This window comes from Medicago sativa, chromosome 5 (assembly GCF_051527215.1).
Source record: "Medicago sativa cultivar Bolivia chromosome 5, Bolivia_mono, whole genome shotgun sequence".
NCBI lineage: Eukaryota > Viridiplantae > Streptophyta > Magnoliopsida > Fabales > Fabaceae > Medicago > Medicago sativa.
Genome location: NC_140753.1, coordinates 66493555 through 66506532, shown reverse-complemented (window position 1 = coordinate 66506532; position 12978 = coordinate 66493555). Strand labels below are relative to the sequence as shown.

General features: G+C 31.8%; 1 protein-coding gene and 1 long non-coding RNA gene across 2 annotated transcripts; one reads left to right on the top strand and one right to left on the bottom strand.

Annotated features, from left to right (window-relative positions):
- Positions 1–4352: 4352 nt before the first annotated feature.
- On the bottom strand, positions 4353–6065 carry LOC146924164 (uncharacterized). The gene is made up of 3 exons (XR_015010959.1): positions 5980–6065; positions 5678–5754; positions 4353–5047 (listed from the first exon to the last, which is right to left on the bottom strand). It is a non-coding gene; the product is annotated as an uncharacterized LOC146924164 (long non-coding RNA).
- Positions 6066–7848: 1783 nt separating this feature from the next.
- LOC146924163 (F-box protein SKIP23-like) lies at positions 7849–11570 on the top strand. The gene is made up of 2 exons (XM_085711832.1): positions 7849–7922; positions 10517–11570. The coding sequence occupies exons 1-2, from the start codon at positions 7849–7851 to the stop codon at positions 11568–11570; spliced, it is 1128 nt and encodes a 375-aa protein (XP_085567958.1).
- Positions 11571–12978: the final 1408 nt, after the last annotated feature.

Here is a 12978-nt window from a genome sequence, read left to right as displayed (position 1 = left end):
GTACTCCTTTAAAATCATGCAATTTGGTTTTAGATGACTGAGGGAGGAAACTGGAAGTTAGGGAAATTATATGGCTTTCTTTCATCAATGATAAATAATATATGAATAAGAGATGGTCTCTATTAGTTAATTAATTCTTTACTTCTACAATTTGCTAATTCCTCTACTAACATGAGTCTACCGTCATATCTTACGTTATTGTATACGGTTAACTAACTAAATATTTTGCCACTTTTTACTTATCAATTTATGCATCACGGGAAGGCTATAAGATTTAAATTTTTATTAAATGTCCAAAGTTTCATATTCCTTTAAAACATCGAGTTACATGTGTTTCAATTAAGTTTCTATTTAATTAAGTCTACAGTTTCAAATTCCTCAAAAAACATAGGAGGCTATAAGTATTTGACTTAAGCCACAATAAATCTCTTCTAGCCCGTGCGTTGCACGGGTGGAAAAACTAGTTTAAATACAAATTTGAGGAACTCGGGTTATAATCTTAGATAGAATAATTTTTTGTCATTATTTATTTCCATCACAGCCAAACTCCAAATTAACAAGGTTTCTTCTTTTAACAATCAAAAGTGGTAACTTTTGCATAGAAATTTGTGTTATTATTACTTTTACATGTGTTTAACTTATGTTTTCAAAAATAATTACTTTTATAATGGATTTGATTTTCATTTAGAAATTATTAGAAATTTCCTTATAAACTGTCCTTATGAAAATTATTAGAAATAATTTATAATGGATTTGATTTTCATTTACCAAGAACATATAATGTATTAAAATGCGAGTTCCAATCCAATATTCTAAATTTTTCTTTAGATATATTTTTTAGGAAAAACTTTTCAATAGTTAATGTAATATATTCTTGCCACTAAATCCATATATCTATCTATCGTCTTCTATCTTCTATCTATATATATTAGAGAATTAAGTAGGATGTGCCACCACATTTAAAATTTAAACTTACGCTGTCAAAATTTAGGGGCTAAATGGTCCAACTCGATGAATCTAATCCGTTTTACTAGGGGTAGGAATAGGTCAGGTCGCTCGTTAGAGGTCTAAGGTCCGATCTACTGAAAGTTCGGTCCGGCCTAACTCGTTTAATAAATATGTCAAACATGAGCTTTTTAATTATCCTATTAATTTGAATGGGCTAGGCTTAGGCTTATAAAAAAGGCAAAAAAACCTATAAGGCCTATCAAACCGGTCCGTATATGAGTATATTACATTTTCCCACATTTATTATTTATATTGTGATAAAAAAAAAATGAAATAACAGTTCCTTCAAATTCTCATATTAAGTTGGTGATTTTATCACATTGAAGATTTTAACATTTTTTCTTGCTTAAGTGCTTATTTTGTTTTTAGTTTCTTACTCTTTGAAAGCTTGTTAAGTTATCATTAAATACTCTTATTGTTATTTGATTTGTGTGAACTTTTGAGGCTTGGTACTAATATGTCTAAGGTTAAGTATGATTATCAGTTTAAGTTTGAAATCCTTCTTGTTATCAAACATGATCATTCTTGAGTTTCTATCCATCTATAAATTTTATGATTGTGTTTTATTATTTTAATGAGTATCTAACTAATTTATCTTTACATTAAGTACGTTGCACAAATTGAAAAGAAAGAAAAATGGATGAATGAACTCTATTTGAAATTTGTAACACAAACTAGGCTTTTAGACAAGCTAATAGGTCATGCCAGACTTTTAAAAAGGTCAGATCAGGTGTAAAATAAAGTCTTTGACAGGTAAAATGTCAAGGTTTAAGCCTTAGTGTTTTCAACTAGTCCAGACCTATTTAAGCAAAGCCCGACTCATTCTCACCCCCTACGTTTTACCATCCTAATGATGATTATTAAAAGGGAAATGCTAACAAGTGCTCCTAAGACATTTGTTAAGAAGTCTAAAAAAGAAACTTTGTCTTGGAATTGATGCATTCAAAATATTGAAACTTTAAAAAAGTAACTTTTTTTACATAAAACTTATCAATTATTTCTATTTTTTTATCCTTAACCAATGCCTTTAGAACATTTGTTAGCAATACCTTATTAAAAATTAGGTTTACCTTCCTTATATATATATATATATATATATATATATATATATATATATATATATATATATATATATATATATATTAGTTTAGATCCCCGACGTTGTCCGGGTTAGATATTAAATAAGTTTGTGTGCACGAATACACGTGTAAGTATATTAAATTGAATTTATTTAAATTTACAATAATAATAATAATATCTTAAAAATAATTATAAATGATGAGATGAATGTCCAATGCAAGAATGAAAAATGTGACAAAATCAATAACGAATTAGTCCAAGTAGTAAGAGTTTTGGGTCCCTTTAAACATGTGGTCATGGATTTGTTTCGTGGCTCATGTGTATGAAAAAATATCGATTGAAAGGGAAGAACTCACCTTTTGTACCCCACCGATTCCTGATGGAGATTAGTCATCGCTAACGATGGTGGAATTTGTGTACAAATATCATGGTTACCCAAAAAAAAGTATAACGAATAAATAGACAAAAGACATATAAATTAACTCCTTAAAAAAAATTATATGGCTTCACAATGGTTATAGTTTTATAAAATATTCAATATTCGTGTTAGTTGCTTAGCCGGCCCTAGTTTTGTAGTGAGAGAAACTCCAACTTCTCTCTAAACCTTCTTTCTCCGTCATTCGACGAGGATGGGTGGTTTTAGGTCATTTTTGACCTAAACCCCTCTACATCCTTTTTCCTCTTTTCTTTCAATCTAAATATGTGGTTTTCACATATATCAAGTTTTTTCTTTTGTGTTTTTTGTGATTTTGTCGTCTAATTGCGGTGTTGTGTTGTTAGTCGTCTTATGCGACGTTTGATTTCGCGTCTTGTTGCGGTGTTCGTTTAGTTCCATTGAAAGATCAACATCAGTCAACTACAAGTTCAATCAATGATTTGGGCATCAACGTTACAGATCCGGAAGCATGTGAATTTCGGTGGCTAAGATTTTATCATATTATTTGTAGGCATTTTGCCGTTGTATGATATTAACTTGGATGTTGTGAGTTTGTTCACATATTATTTGTAGCGATGTTTGTATCTGATGTGATGTACTCTATCAACTTGAATGAATGAATATCGTCTTGTTTTTGTCAAAAAAAAAAATCTATATTCATAGGAAGTTGGTTTAAATTTATTGTTGTTATTAGCAATTAAGATACTTTTTTTATCTCATAACATATTATATCAATCAATGTAGATTGATATTTTTTTTTATAATAACATACATTAATATTTTGTAACATTGTCGCTTTACACAATATTAAATTTTAAACCCTTAGAATTATCACCAACAACAAAATTAAATAAATATTAGCATAGAAAAATAATTAAGTTAATGTGAAATCATGTTAGTAAAAGTTTAACGAAGAAAAAATGTTAATAAAATTTGTTCAGAAATCTATGCAAAATTAAATCTACACATAAAAATATAAGATTAATAAAAAAATTGAGAATAAACGTGGAATCGAAACGTGACATAAAATATTTTACTTTATTTATATACTATTGATATTAATTGATTGACGTCATCAATGGAGTCAAATTTTGTAGCTATAATTTTTGGAAAAGAAAAATAAAAAATAAAATGATGAAATTTATGATTTGGTTGGATGGGAATCAAAATTGAATCAAGGTATTGTAAGTATGTGTGTAAACATCAGTAGAAGTGTTAAAATGTTTGAAAAGTTATCATAAAAAATAAAAAATAAAAATAACAAAAAGATGAAAACATGTTATATTAAAAAGTAAAATTACACCTAATAAAAAAAAAAAATTAAAATTACAAAGTGGTTGAAACATACATACATACATACATACATACATACATACATACATACACACTACAAGAAATGTTGCATTTTGCCAGGGGCAGAAGCCCTGGCAAAATGCTAAAAGCCTTGGCAACTGGACGTTTGCCAGGAGTTTTGCCAGGAGCAGAATCACTAGCAAATCTGCTCATCGCAAATGAACCTGCCAGGGCTTTAGTTTCTGGCAAATGCGCTCCTGGCACAGGCCCTGGCTCAACCCCTGGCAAATTGTGTCTGCATGAATGCAGGCTTTTCTGACGCATTCTGGTCAATGCAGGCTTTTTCAGCAGTCATTTTCAATCCATGCCAGGTACTTTGCGAGGGGTTAACCCCTGGCAAAATGTTGTACGAATTTTTTAATAATCAAAATATTAAAATTTAATAATTAAAATAATTTTAAAAAATGTTTTAAAATTGTTTTTTAATTAGATAGATATTTCTTTTAGGGAATGATTATTAGATAGATAGTAGGCATTTTTATGCCCAAAATTAATACAATACATTGATAAAAATTGATAAGAAACATATACATTCTCAACAATGTGATAATCTAACCGTTCTCTTACACAACAATGAAATAGTTGCTTATGACAATATGAAACTGAATTTACATTGTATACATGCAGTATAATTGTTCTAGAAAAATAACATGCATATATACCGAGTCAATTTACGCAACATCTCTGCAACAAATCTTAATGTATGTGCAAACAAAAATTGAAGGAGTCTAAAGCATACATGTCTAACTTCACTTTTTATGATTTAAGCTCTCAAATGGAGAAAGTGACATTTGTATAAGAAAATGATAACTTAACAATGACAAATGATACTGATCATATATTAGTTAGAACCAAATCAAATTTACTATTTCTCAATATTACACTAGAACATGACTATTAGCTTCAGGACCATATCTCAGCTTGGCTACTGAAAAACAATCATAATTGATGGCAAGAGAACAATCATAATCTTTATTTTGCAGATATTACAAACATCAATCTAATGAGTAATGTCATGAGCACATATAGCCATGCATCTGATAAATAACAACAAGTAGTTGTTACCTTTTACTCATTGTCTTTGGATGTGTAGCAAATCAAGTGCTTCAACTCTTGAGTATTAGATGTCCGTATCAGTCCAAGCTTGAGAAGTTAAAGATGTGAAGATACCTAAATCATTCCATTAAAGACATATTGAATATCAAAGTATTCTAAGAATTCTACTACAAACTCACTTAGAAATTAACAAATTTAAAATACAAGTTGCAAGTAATCAAGAATCCAACACAAGCATCCTAACATGAACAAAAAATCTAGCTTCATAAAGAAGTGTCGTGTATTTTTCGTCAATTGCATCAATGCCATATATTAAAGAGAGTTAGAGATATGAAAAACACTAAGCTCTTACTCTTGAATATTACCCCTATGCCTTCTGACATTAAACCTCAATATGCTATATAATTCAAAAATGTTACTAGTGAAAAAATAACTACATCTTTTACAACTATTCTATAAGAACCAGAGTGCAGTAAACCATAAACACTGCAGATAGATAAAGAAATAGCAGATAGATAAACATTGCAGTGAAAAAATAACTACATCTTTTACAATTATTCTTCTACAATAGATCCACAACAAAGTGATTTCAAGATAGAAAATTATTCATTTTCAGTCCCCAAAAACACAAACACAAGAAAAATATAGCTCCATTATGAAATGTCAAGGGCAAGATAAATGAAGGAAAATTAAAAAGAAAGAAAGAAACCAAGGAAAACAATTATGTATGTCGTTGAGTCTTACTTGTATAACAGCAAGTCTTCTCTTAAATCCTTTTCTCGGTGCTTTTTCAATTCATTTTTCCTTATGTAGTTTCCCATCTGAAGATAAACATATCACATATAAGAGTTTGAAAATTTAAGAGTTACAACTTTGCAGTTCTTCTAACAATATGATGATACTTGAATTTTAGTGACTCTGTTACTAACTACACCAAAGTTCCTCTCAACTCTGATGGTTCACGGATCCTTAGCTAAGTTCACAAATGACTAGACTAGCATCTAAATGTTCCAAGTGTTTGAAGAAAAGATATGAAACACAATTACCTATAACAAGTTTTGTTCTAAATTCACATTTCTCTACAATAGATGTCTTTCTTCTGGAAGTGATAACACCAATAATGCATCAACCTGGAAAACAATTAATTTTGTTCTTCATAAACAATTGAGAGATAAAGAAGCAATATGCAATAGCCAATCCAGAACTTAATTTGAAACTACTATTTATTTCCTTTCTTTTGATCAATATTGTGTCCAAAGTAAAATTAAGTCAGAGACTATTTTCAAAGAAAAACATGACATGTCCTGTTTCAAAACAACAGCTATCAGATTACACTGATCTAACACTAAACCACACTCTTAGAAGACTCATTCAAGCTTGGTGTACATTTGAGAGACTATAGTTTCAACATTTCTATAAACCTTGATTTCAAATAAAAAATGAGACCAAATAAGATTCTAACAACAACTAAGTCTAATATATCCATTGAGACTTTATTAAAAAGATCAAAACCATCATTTCAGCAAAAATAACATGTCTAGTTTAGTGCCTTTCACCAAAATCCGAAAATGAATATTAAAAACTTCTAAAAATTAATTTGGATACAGAGTAGAAAGTGGAACTCACCAAGTGGAAGGAAAAGAAATGAAATGGTTGCAGGTTGCATTTTCCGGCGCGGTGGACAAGATTTTCGGCACGGTGGTTGCCGTCGAAAGTTCTCCAATCCCAAAATAAATATAGGGGTTTAGTTGTAGACATCATGGGGAAGAAGAAAATCATATTAGTTTTTCAAATGGAGATTTGTGGTGGTCAAAAAGTAAGAGACAAGGTGAAAATTGAGATTTTTAAATTTTATCAATCTAGAAAACAAATGGGTGCTTTTTGAAGAGGAAGAAGAGAGGGTCGTACTGGTGGTAATTTCGTCACCAATGGAGGTCGGAGCATGACGGTGGGTGGCCGCGAAGAAGAGTTACGATGGGTGTTTTGGGAGAGGAGTTGGCTGGAGTTTGTACGTACAGAGAGAAAGAGAGTTCCAAGGGTTTAAGTTACTAGAGAAAAATAAAAGGGAAAAGGGTAAAAAGTAAGTGGGCCCTTTCAATTTGCCAGGGGTTATAGTAGGTTGCTCCCGTCAAATGTTAACCAGGAGTAGTGTGGGCCCGGTTTGCAATTTGCCAGGAGTTTCCCTGGCAAGACTCCTGGTAAATTTGCCAGGGGTTCATGGTCTTGGCATAATTTCCTGGCTAATCGCAACATTTCTTGTAGTGATACATACATACATACATACATACATGTAAACTAATTGAAACTTCTTTTCCTAAAAAAAAAAAAAAAACAAACCGATTGGAGTATTTTTATCATAAAATAATATATGTAAACTTTGTTGAAAGTATTATATGTAGTTTGTTGAGATATTTCTGCTGCATAAAATATTAGAAATTCAATAAAAATTTAAATAAAATATTGAGTGGATAAAAAAGTTTGTTGAGATATTTATGCCAAATAAAAATATTGGTTTTAAAAAATAGAAAACATAATAAAAATATTGAGAATGAACGTGAGTGAAAGTGACACGTGACATAAAAAACCTTACTTTTTTGTCAAGAAAATAAAATAGAAAACGTTACTTTATATTATATATATATATATATATATATATATATATATATATATATATATATATATATATATTCACTTACCTTTTTTTTTAATTTTCTTTTTCGCCACACAAATTTTCTTTTTTACCACACAATTAGGTTTACCGAAGGATATATAAACATCATACTCTTCCCCTACTCCAAAAAATTAGGTTTATAAACATTACAATCTTCTCCTACTCTATAATCGATATTTATATTGGATCTGAACCTTCTATTTTGTCAAATTTTCCGATCGTTCCTCTCCTATCAACAACTCCAATGGTGGCTGCAACTCTCGTTCCCAACCCGCACAAACGGCAGCTTGGGGCACTTAGCATCACAACAACACAGAGGTATGTGTAATTTTTTTTTGTTTTATTTTGTTTTTAAATTGGAAGTTCTCCACACTCAACTGCTATAATCCTCGAGCCTCTTGAAACCCAGAGAGAGAAAAGTTTTCGGTTGCTGCCTGTCTAAACTTGGATTCAAACCCAAAACTTTGGTGGAGTGAAAATCTTTATCTAAACAAGAAACTTGTGTTGTTTTGTGTCGGTGTAAATTCAAATATTTTTAAAACAAAATCATGATCAAAATTAAGAAGAATCGATACCTCGAGCATCTTGAAACCCGGAGAGAGAAAAGTTTTCAGTTGCTGCCTGTCTAAACTCGCATTCAAACCCGAAACCTTGGTGGAGTGAAAATCTTTATCTAAACAAGAAACTTGTGTTGTTTTGTGTCGGTCTAAATTCAAATATTTTTAAAACAAAATCATGTTCAAAATTAAGAATAATCGATAAATTACAAATTATACTAGATCATTTATATAGGGTCATCCATATTTTTCATTTTTTTTTTTTTACTGTGGGAGGATTCAGATTAGACATGGCAACAATACCCGTCCCCATGGGTACCCGCCCAAACCCACCCCGATTTGACGGGTTTTCCCCGCTTTGACTGGGTTTGGGGTATGGGTTTGGGTTTTCCCCGATTTAAAAACACGGGTATGGGACGGGTAACGGGGTTATATGTACCCACCCCGAACCCATACCCATACCCGTCCCAAATGTAAAAAATTATTTTTTTACCCCTTTTTATGTAAATAGAAACACAATCCTAGATCATGATATGTTATTTGGTTTAATAATTCCCATGTTATAAAAATTGCCTTTGATTTTTAAAGGAGCAACCAAATCATTATGTTAAGGAAATGTTAAAGGGAACATAATGCTTTACAAAATTGTCATTGGGGTTGGAAAAAAAACATTTTTTTATTAAAAAATAATTCACTGCGGGTACGGGGATGGGGATGGGATCCCCGAACCCGTCGGGGACGGGGATGAGGTTCGATTTCTCATCCCCGTTGGGTATGGGTAGGGTAACGGGTAAGTATATGAGAATAGGGTATGGGAATGGGGAAGGTAAAACCCGTCTCCACCCCGCCCCATTGCCATGCCTAATTCAGATAGCCCTAAAATTATATAAATAGTTCACAAGAGTACATTCTCGCATTGAAGAGGTAAAGCACATATATATATATACTTCTATACATGAATTCTATTTAATATTCCATGCAGATTGTGGAATTTTCTTCTTTGTATTATTATGACACATGTTCATATACTACTCTTTTTGTTTTTTTGTCAAGGTTGTACACACAAATAGTAAAAATTTCAACCTAGAAAAACATCATCCCTATTATTTACAGCTTTGCTAAATCTATATACAAGATCGAAAACTTAACTTGACAACTATCTGTCTCAATTTGTGGTTGATATTTGAAAATTCTAATCGATAATTAGTACAACAATTAATATTAATTATTATTGGAGGATTGTTAGGTACACTCTCTAACACACATAATACATCCCAACACATACTTTTCTATTTGTTGAATGTCACATGAGTTTCACCAAAATTATCTGAGACCCACATAATTTGACGGGAGCCATATGAATTTTAATAAATAGAGGAAAGTGTGCTTCTAACACTCTCAAATTGGATGAGGTATAGCCTAAAAGTGTGGTTATGAGAGATAGACATTTATAGGGTTGAATTAGCCGCAAATTCTAATATTACATGAGAAGTCACCTAAAATATGTTTTTATATGGGAGCCATATGAAAAACCCACCATGAAAATTTTATTTCTTGACTTTCAACTGGTCTGTACAAATCAACATTTTTTCGGATTCAAATAACATAACATAAAAGCCTTTCAAAGACAATGATCATAATCTCTATATTTAAGAATAACAGTTTATGAACAACCCTAAAAATATGAAACATCAATGCCCTAAATTCAAGAACAACAATTTAAGAAATACCTAATCAAGGACGATGAACTAAAGCACTATGAACAAGCACAGAAGAACATAAAAAGAAAGGTTCATACCTCATAACAACTTTGTCATCCTGTTTCGTCCATGACGATGAGAATGGATCACTTTGGTTTTACATTTTGCTTCCTTTGTCGATTGTTTTCCCTTATGCAGATGAGCTCATTGTTAAATCACAGATGTTGATAGAGATTAAAAGTTAGGGTTAATAGTTTTTAGCTTTTCTAAAAATCACAGTGCAGATGACATTTTCTATTTGTGAAAAAAATTCAAATTTCTAATTTTTAGAAATGGTTTTTTTTATACTTAATTAATCAGATTTTAATTGGAATTTTCAATTAATTGCAAGTTTAATATGACAGGGCTTTCATTTGTACACTAATTTCAGTGCCGCATCAATTAAAAATGTTGGATTTAATTTGAAAAATTAGAAAAATTAAAGGACCAAAATTGCGGATGCCAATTTAAAAATTTGGGGGGGGGGGGGGGGGCAAAATCCATAAATTCAACAAAAGGGGGACCAAAACTACAATTAAACCAATCTTATATGTATACAATAACAATTTATTTGCTTATATTATCTTATATAGTACGTTCTTGTTATATTGGTTAGAACTGAACTAGATTGGGCAAATTTGGAAGCACTTGCACTTGATTTAATTCTTGATAAGTTGGAAGAACAAATAGATCACATTTGTTTTGGTGGCGTGTGCAAGAATTGGAGATTAATTGCAAAGCTTAACCATCAAAATCAGCGATTCAAAAGTCATGTACTACCCATGCTAATGATCCCAAGAACAAAAAGATGTTTGTATAGCATTTCAGCCAAGAAAATGTATCCATTTAAATTGCCAAATTCTTATTACCATATTTATTGTGGATTTAGCCATGGTTGGCTTGCAACAATAGATAAAAGTCATGCCATAACACTATTGCATCCTTTTAAGAATGTTGCTCCTATTAGTCTTCCAACCCTCGATTATCGATCATATACAAGTTTACCTGTGGTCGGGTACAAGGTCACTCTTTCTGCTGACCCTATAACAAGACCAAATGATTATATGGTTGTGGCAATTCACACTAACATTGATGGACGTTTCGCTTTTATAAAAGCGGGACAATCATGCTGGACTTATGTATGGTTCTCGAGCTGGCTTCATTCCTTTATGGATGTTATGTTCTATGGAGGTTTAGTTTATGCTGTGAGTAAATATCACAGTATAGTATCTTTTAATCCTGGTCATAAAAGGATAACTCCAAATCCAATTCAGGACATAGCTTTTCATGGAAGCTCTAAAGGTTATCTTGTGAAGTCATTAGAGGGAGACTTGTGGGTAGTGAAAAGATTTTTTACTTTTAAGGGTGATTTTCAAGTGTACAAGTTGGAATTCGATGTTGAGACTGGAAAGTTTAAAAAAATGCTAAAGCTTGAGAGTCTTGGAGACAATGTTTTGTTCTTGGGAGACACTGATTCAATTTCTGCATCAGGTTCATACTTCTCTGGTTGTTTGAAAAAAGATTCAATTTATTACATTCACGGTCCATTTCATATAGGGATATATAATGTAAGAGATGGAACCTTTGATCATCATACTCTTCACAACCATTTCTTCAACAAGCAGGACCCACAACCTTTCTGGGTTTTACCAAATTTCCAATGGGATTAGTGGTTCAACTTGGATTATTTTGATCTGTTCTTTAATTATTAACGTCTTTCTTTACTATTCTTTGCGATTTTCTCGAGTTTTCAAATTATTCTAATAATTTTTTATTCATATATTAAATATTTATTTAGCTTTTAGATTTTGTTTCAAACATTATGATGAACAGGAAGCTAAATAATTAATCAAATAAATTTGAATATCGTGATGGACTTTAGTTCGTGGTTGAAACTTGACAAAATTCATAACAATTGTAGTCGATCTGAGTTCTTTTTTGGTTGACAAAAGCAAAACCAAGCATATATTATTCATTAATCATACAACCCATAATACATATCGTAACATCATCACAATTTTTGTTTGTAAAGGAAAAAAAAACATCATCGCACTTTTTGGAAAATAGCAATATATGTAGTCACCTTTACCAGAGCTACTACATTGACTTTCCACTTTAAAATCTCTAAATGAGTTGTGACAATAAGATGATAAAATACACTTAACATTAATTAAAAATAATAGTTCTATTAAGTAATTGTGGAGTTAAAATTCCAGGGCTTAAATTTTTTCTCACTCTAAAAACATCTCTCTGACCTCTCTAGATCTCCACCGTCACCCTCCTCCCTTCCAATCCAACCTATATTCGCTGCGATGTAGATTCAATCATTGGTGGTGCGATGATTGGCTTAGGCCGTCCGCATCACTCTGCCACCGGTTTCTCTCAGCGGTTGTTTTCTCCATCGCTAGCGTTCATGGTGGTGTTAGTTTGCTGCATATTTGTGGTGGTTTGTGATGGTTTTCGGAGGGGTTTTGTGGTGGTGGTGCTGCTAATTTTTTGTGGTGGTTTTCGGTGTAGTTTTTGTGGTGGTTTTCGGTGTAGTTTTTGTGGTGGTGCTGGGTTTTTGTGGCAGGTTTGCGTTTAATTGGTTTAGGGAGTGCAGGATGGTCTTAATTTGTCCTGTTTGTGTTTTGTTGGTGTATTCGATGTGTAAAGCTTATTTAATGGTTGTTCAATTTGATGCTGCTCTGGTTTTTGACAGGCTGCTTCTGCATAATTTTAGGTGTGGGTTAGTGTTGAGTTTAAGCCATATTACTTGAATGTGGTTGTAGGCATGGACTTACGAAATTAGAGGCCTAAGGGAAAACATGTTAGGTGGAGCAATGTGTTGCAGAGGATCATGTTATGTGTAGGTTACCTTTTGTTTTGGCACTTTTGGTTGCTTGTATTCTATTAGTACCTATGATGTTGTGTTATGGGGAAGGTAGAGTATTGTTACTGATAAGTGTTATGTTATGACTACTTTTTATTTTATTTTTATGTGGCGGTGAGTTTTGTTTGTGGTGATGATGTTAGGGAGCTTGTAGGTTGTTTTTTGGTTATGTTGGTTTGTGGTGTTTCGTGGTGGTTTCCATGGTG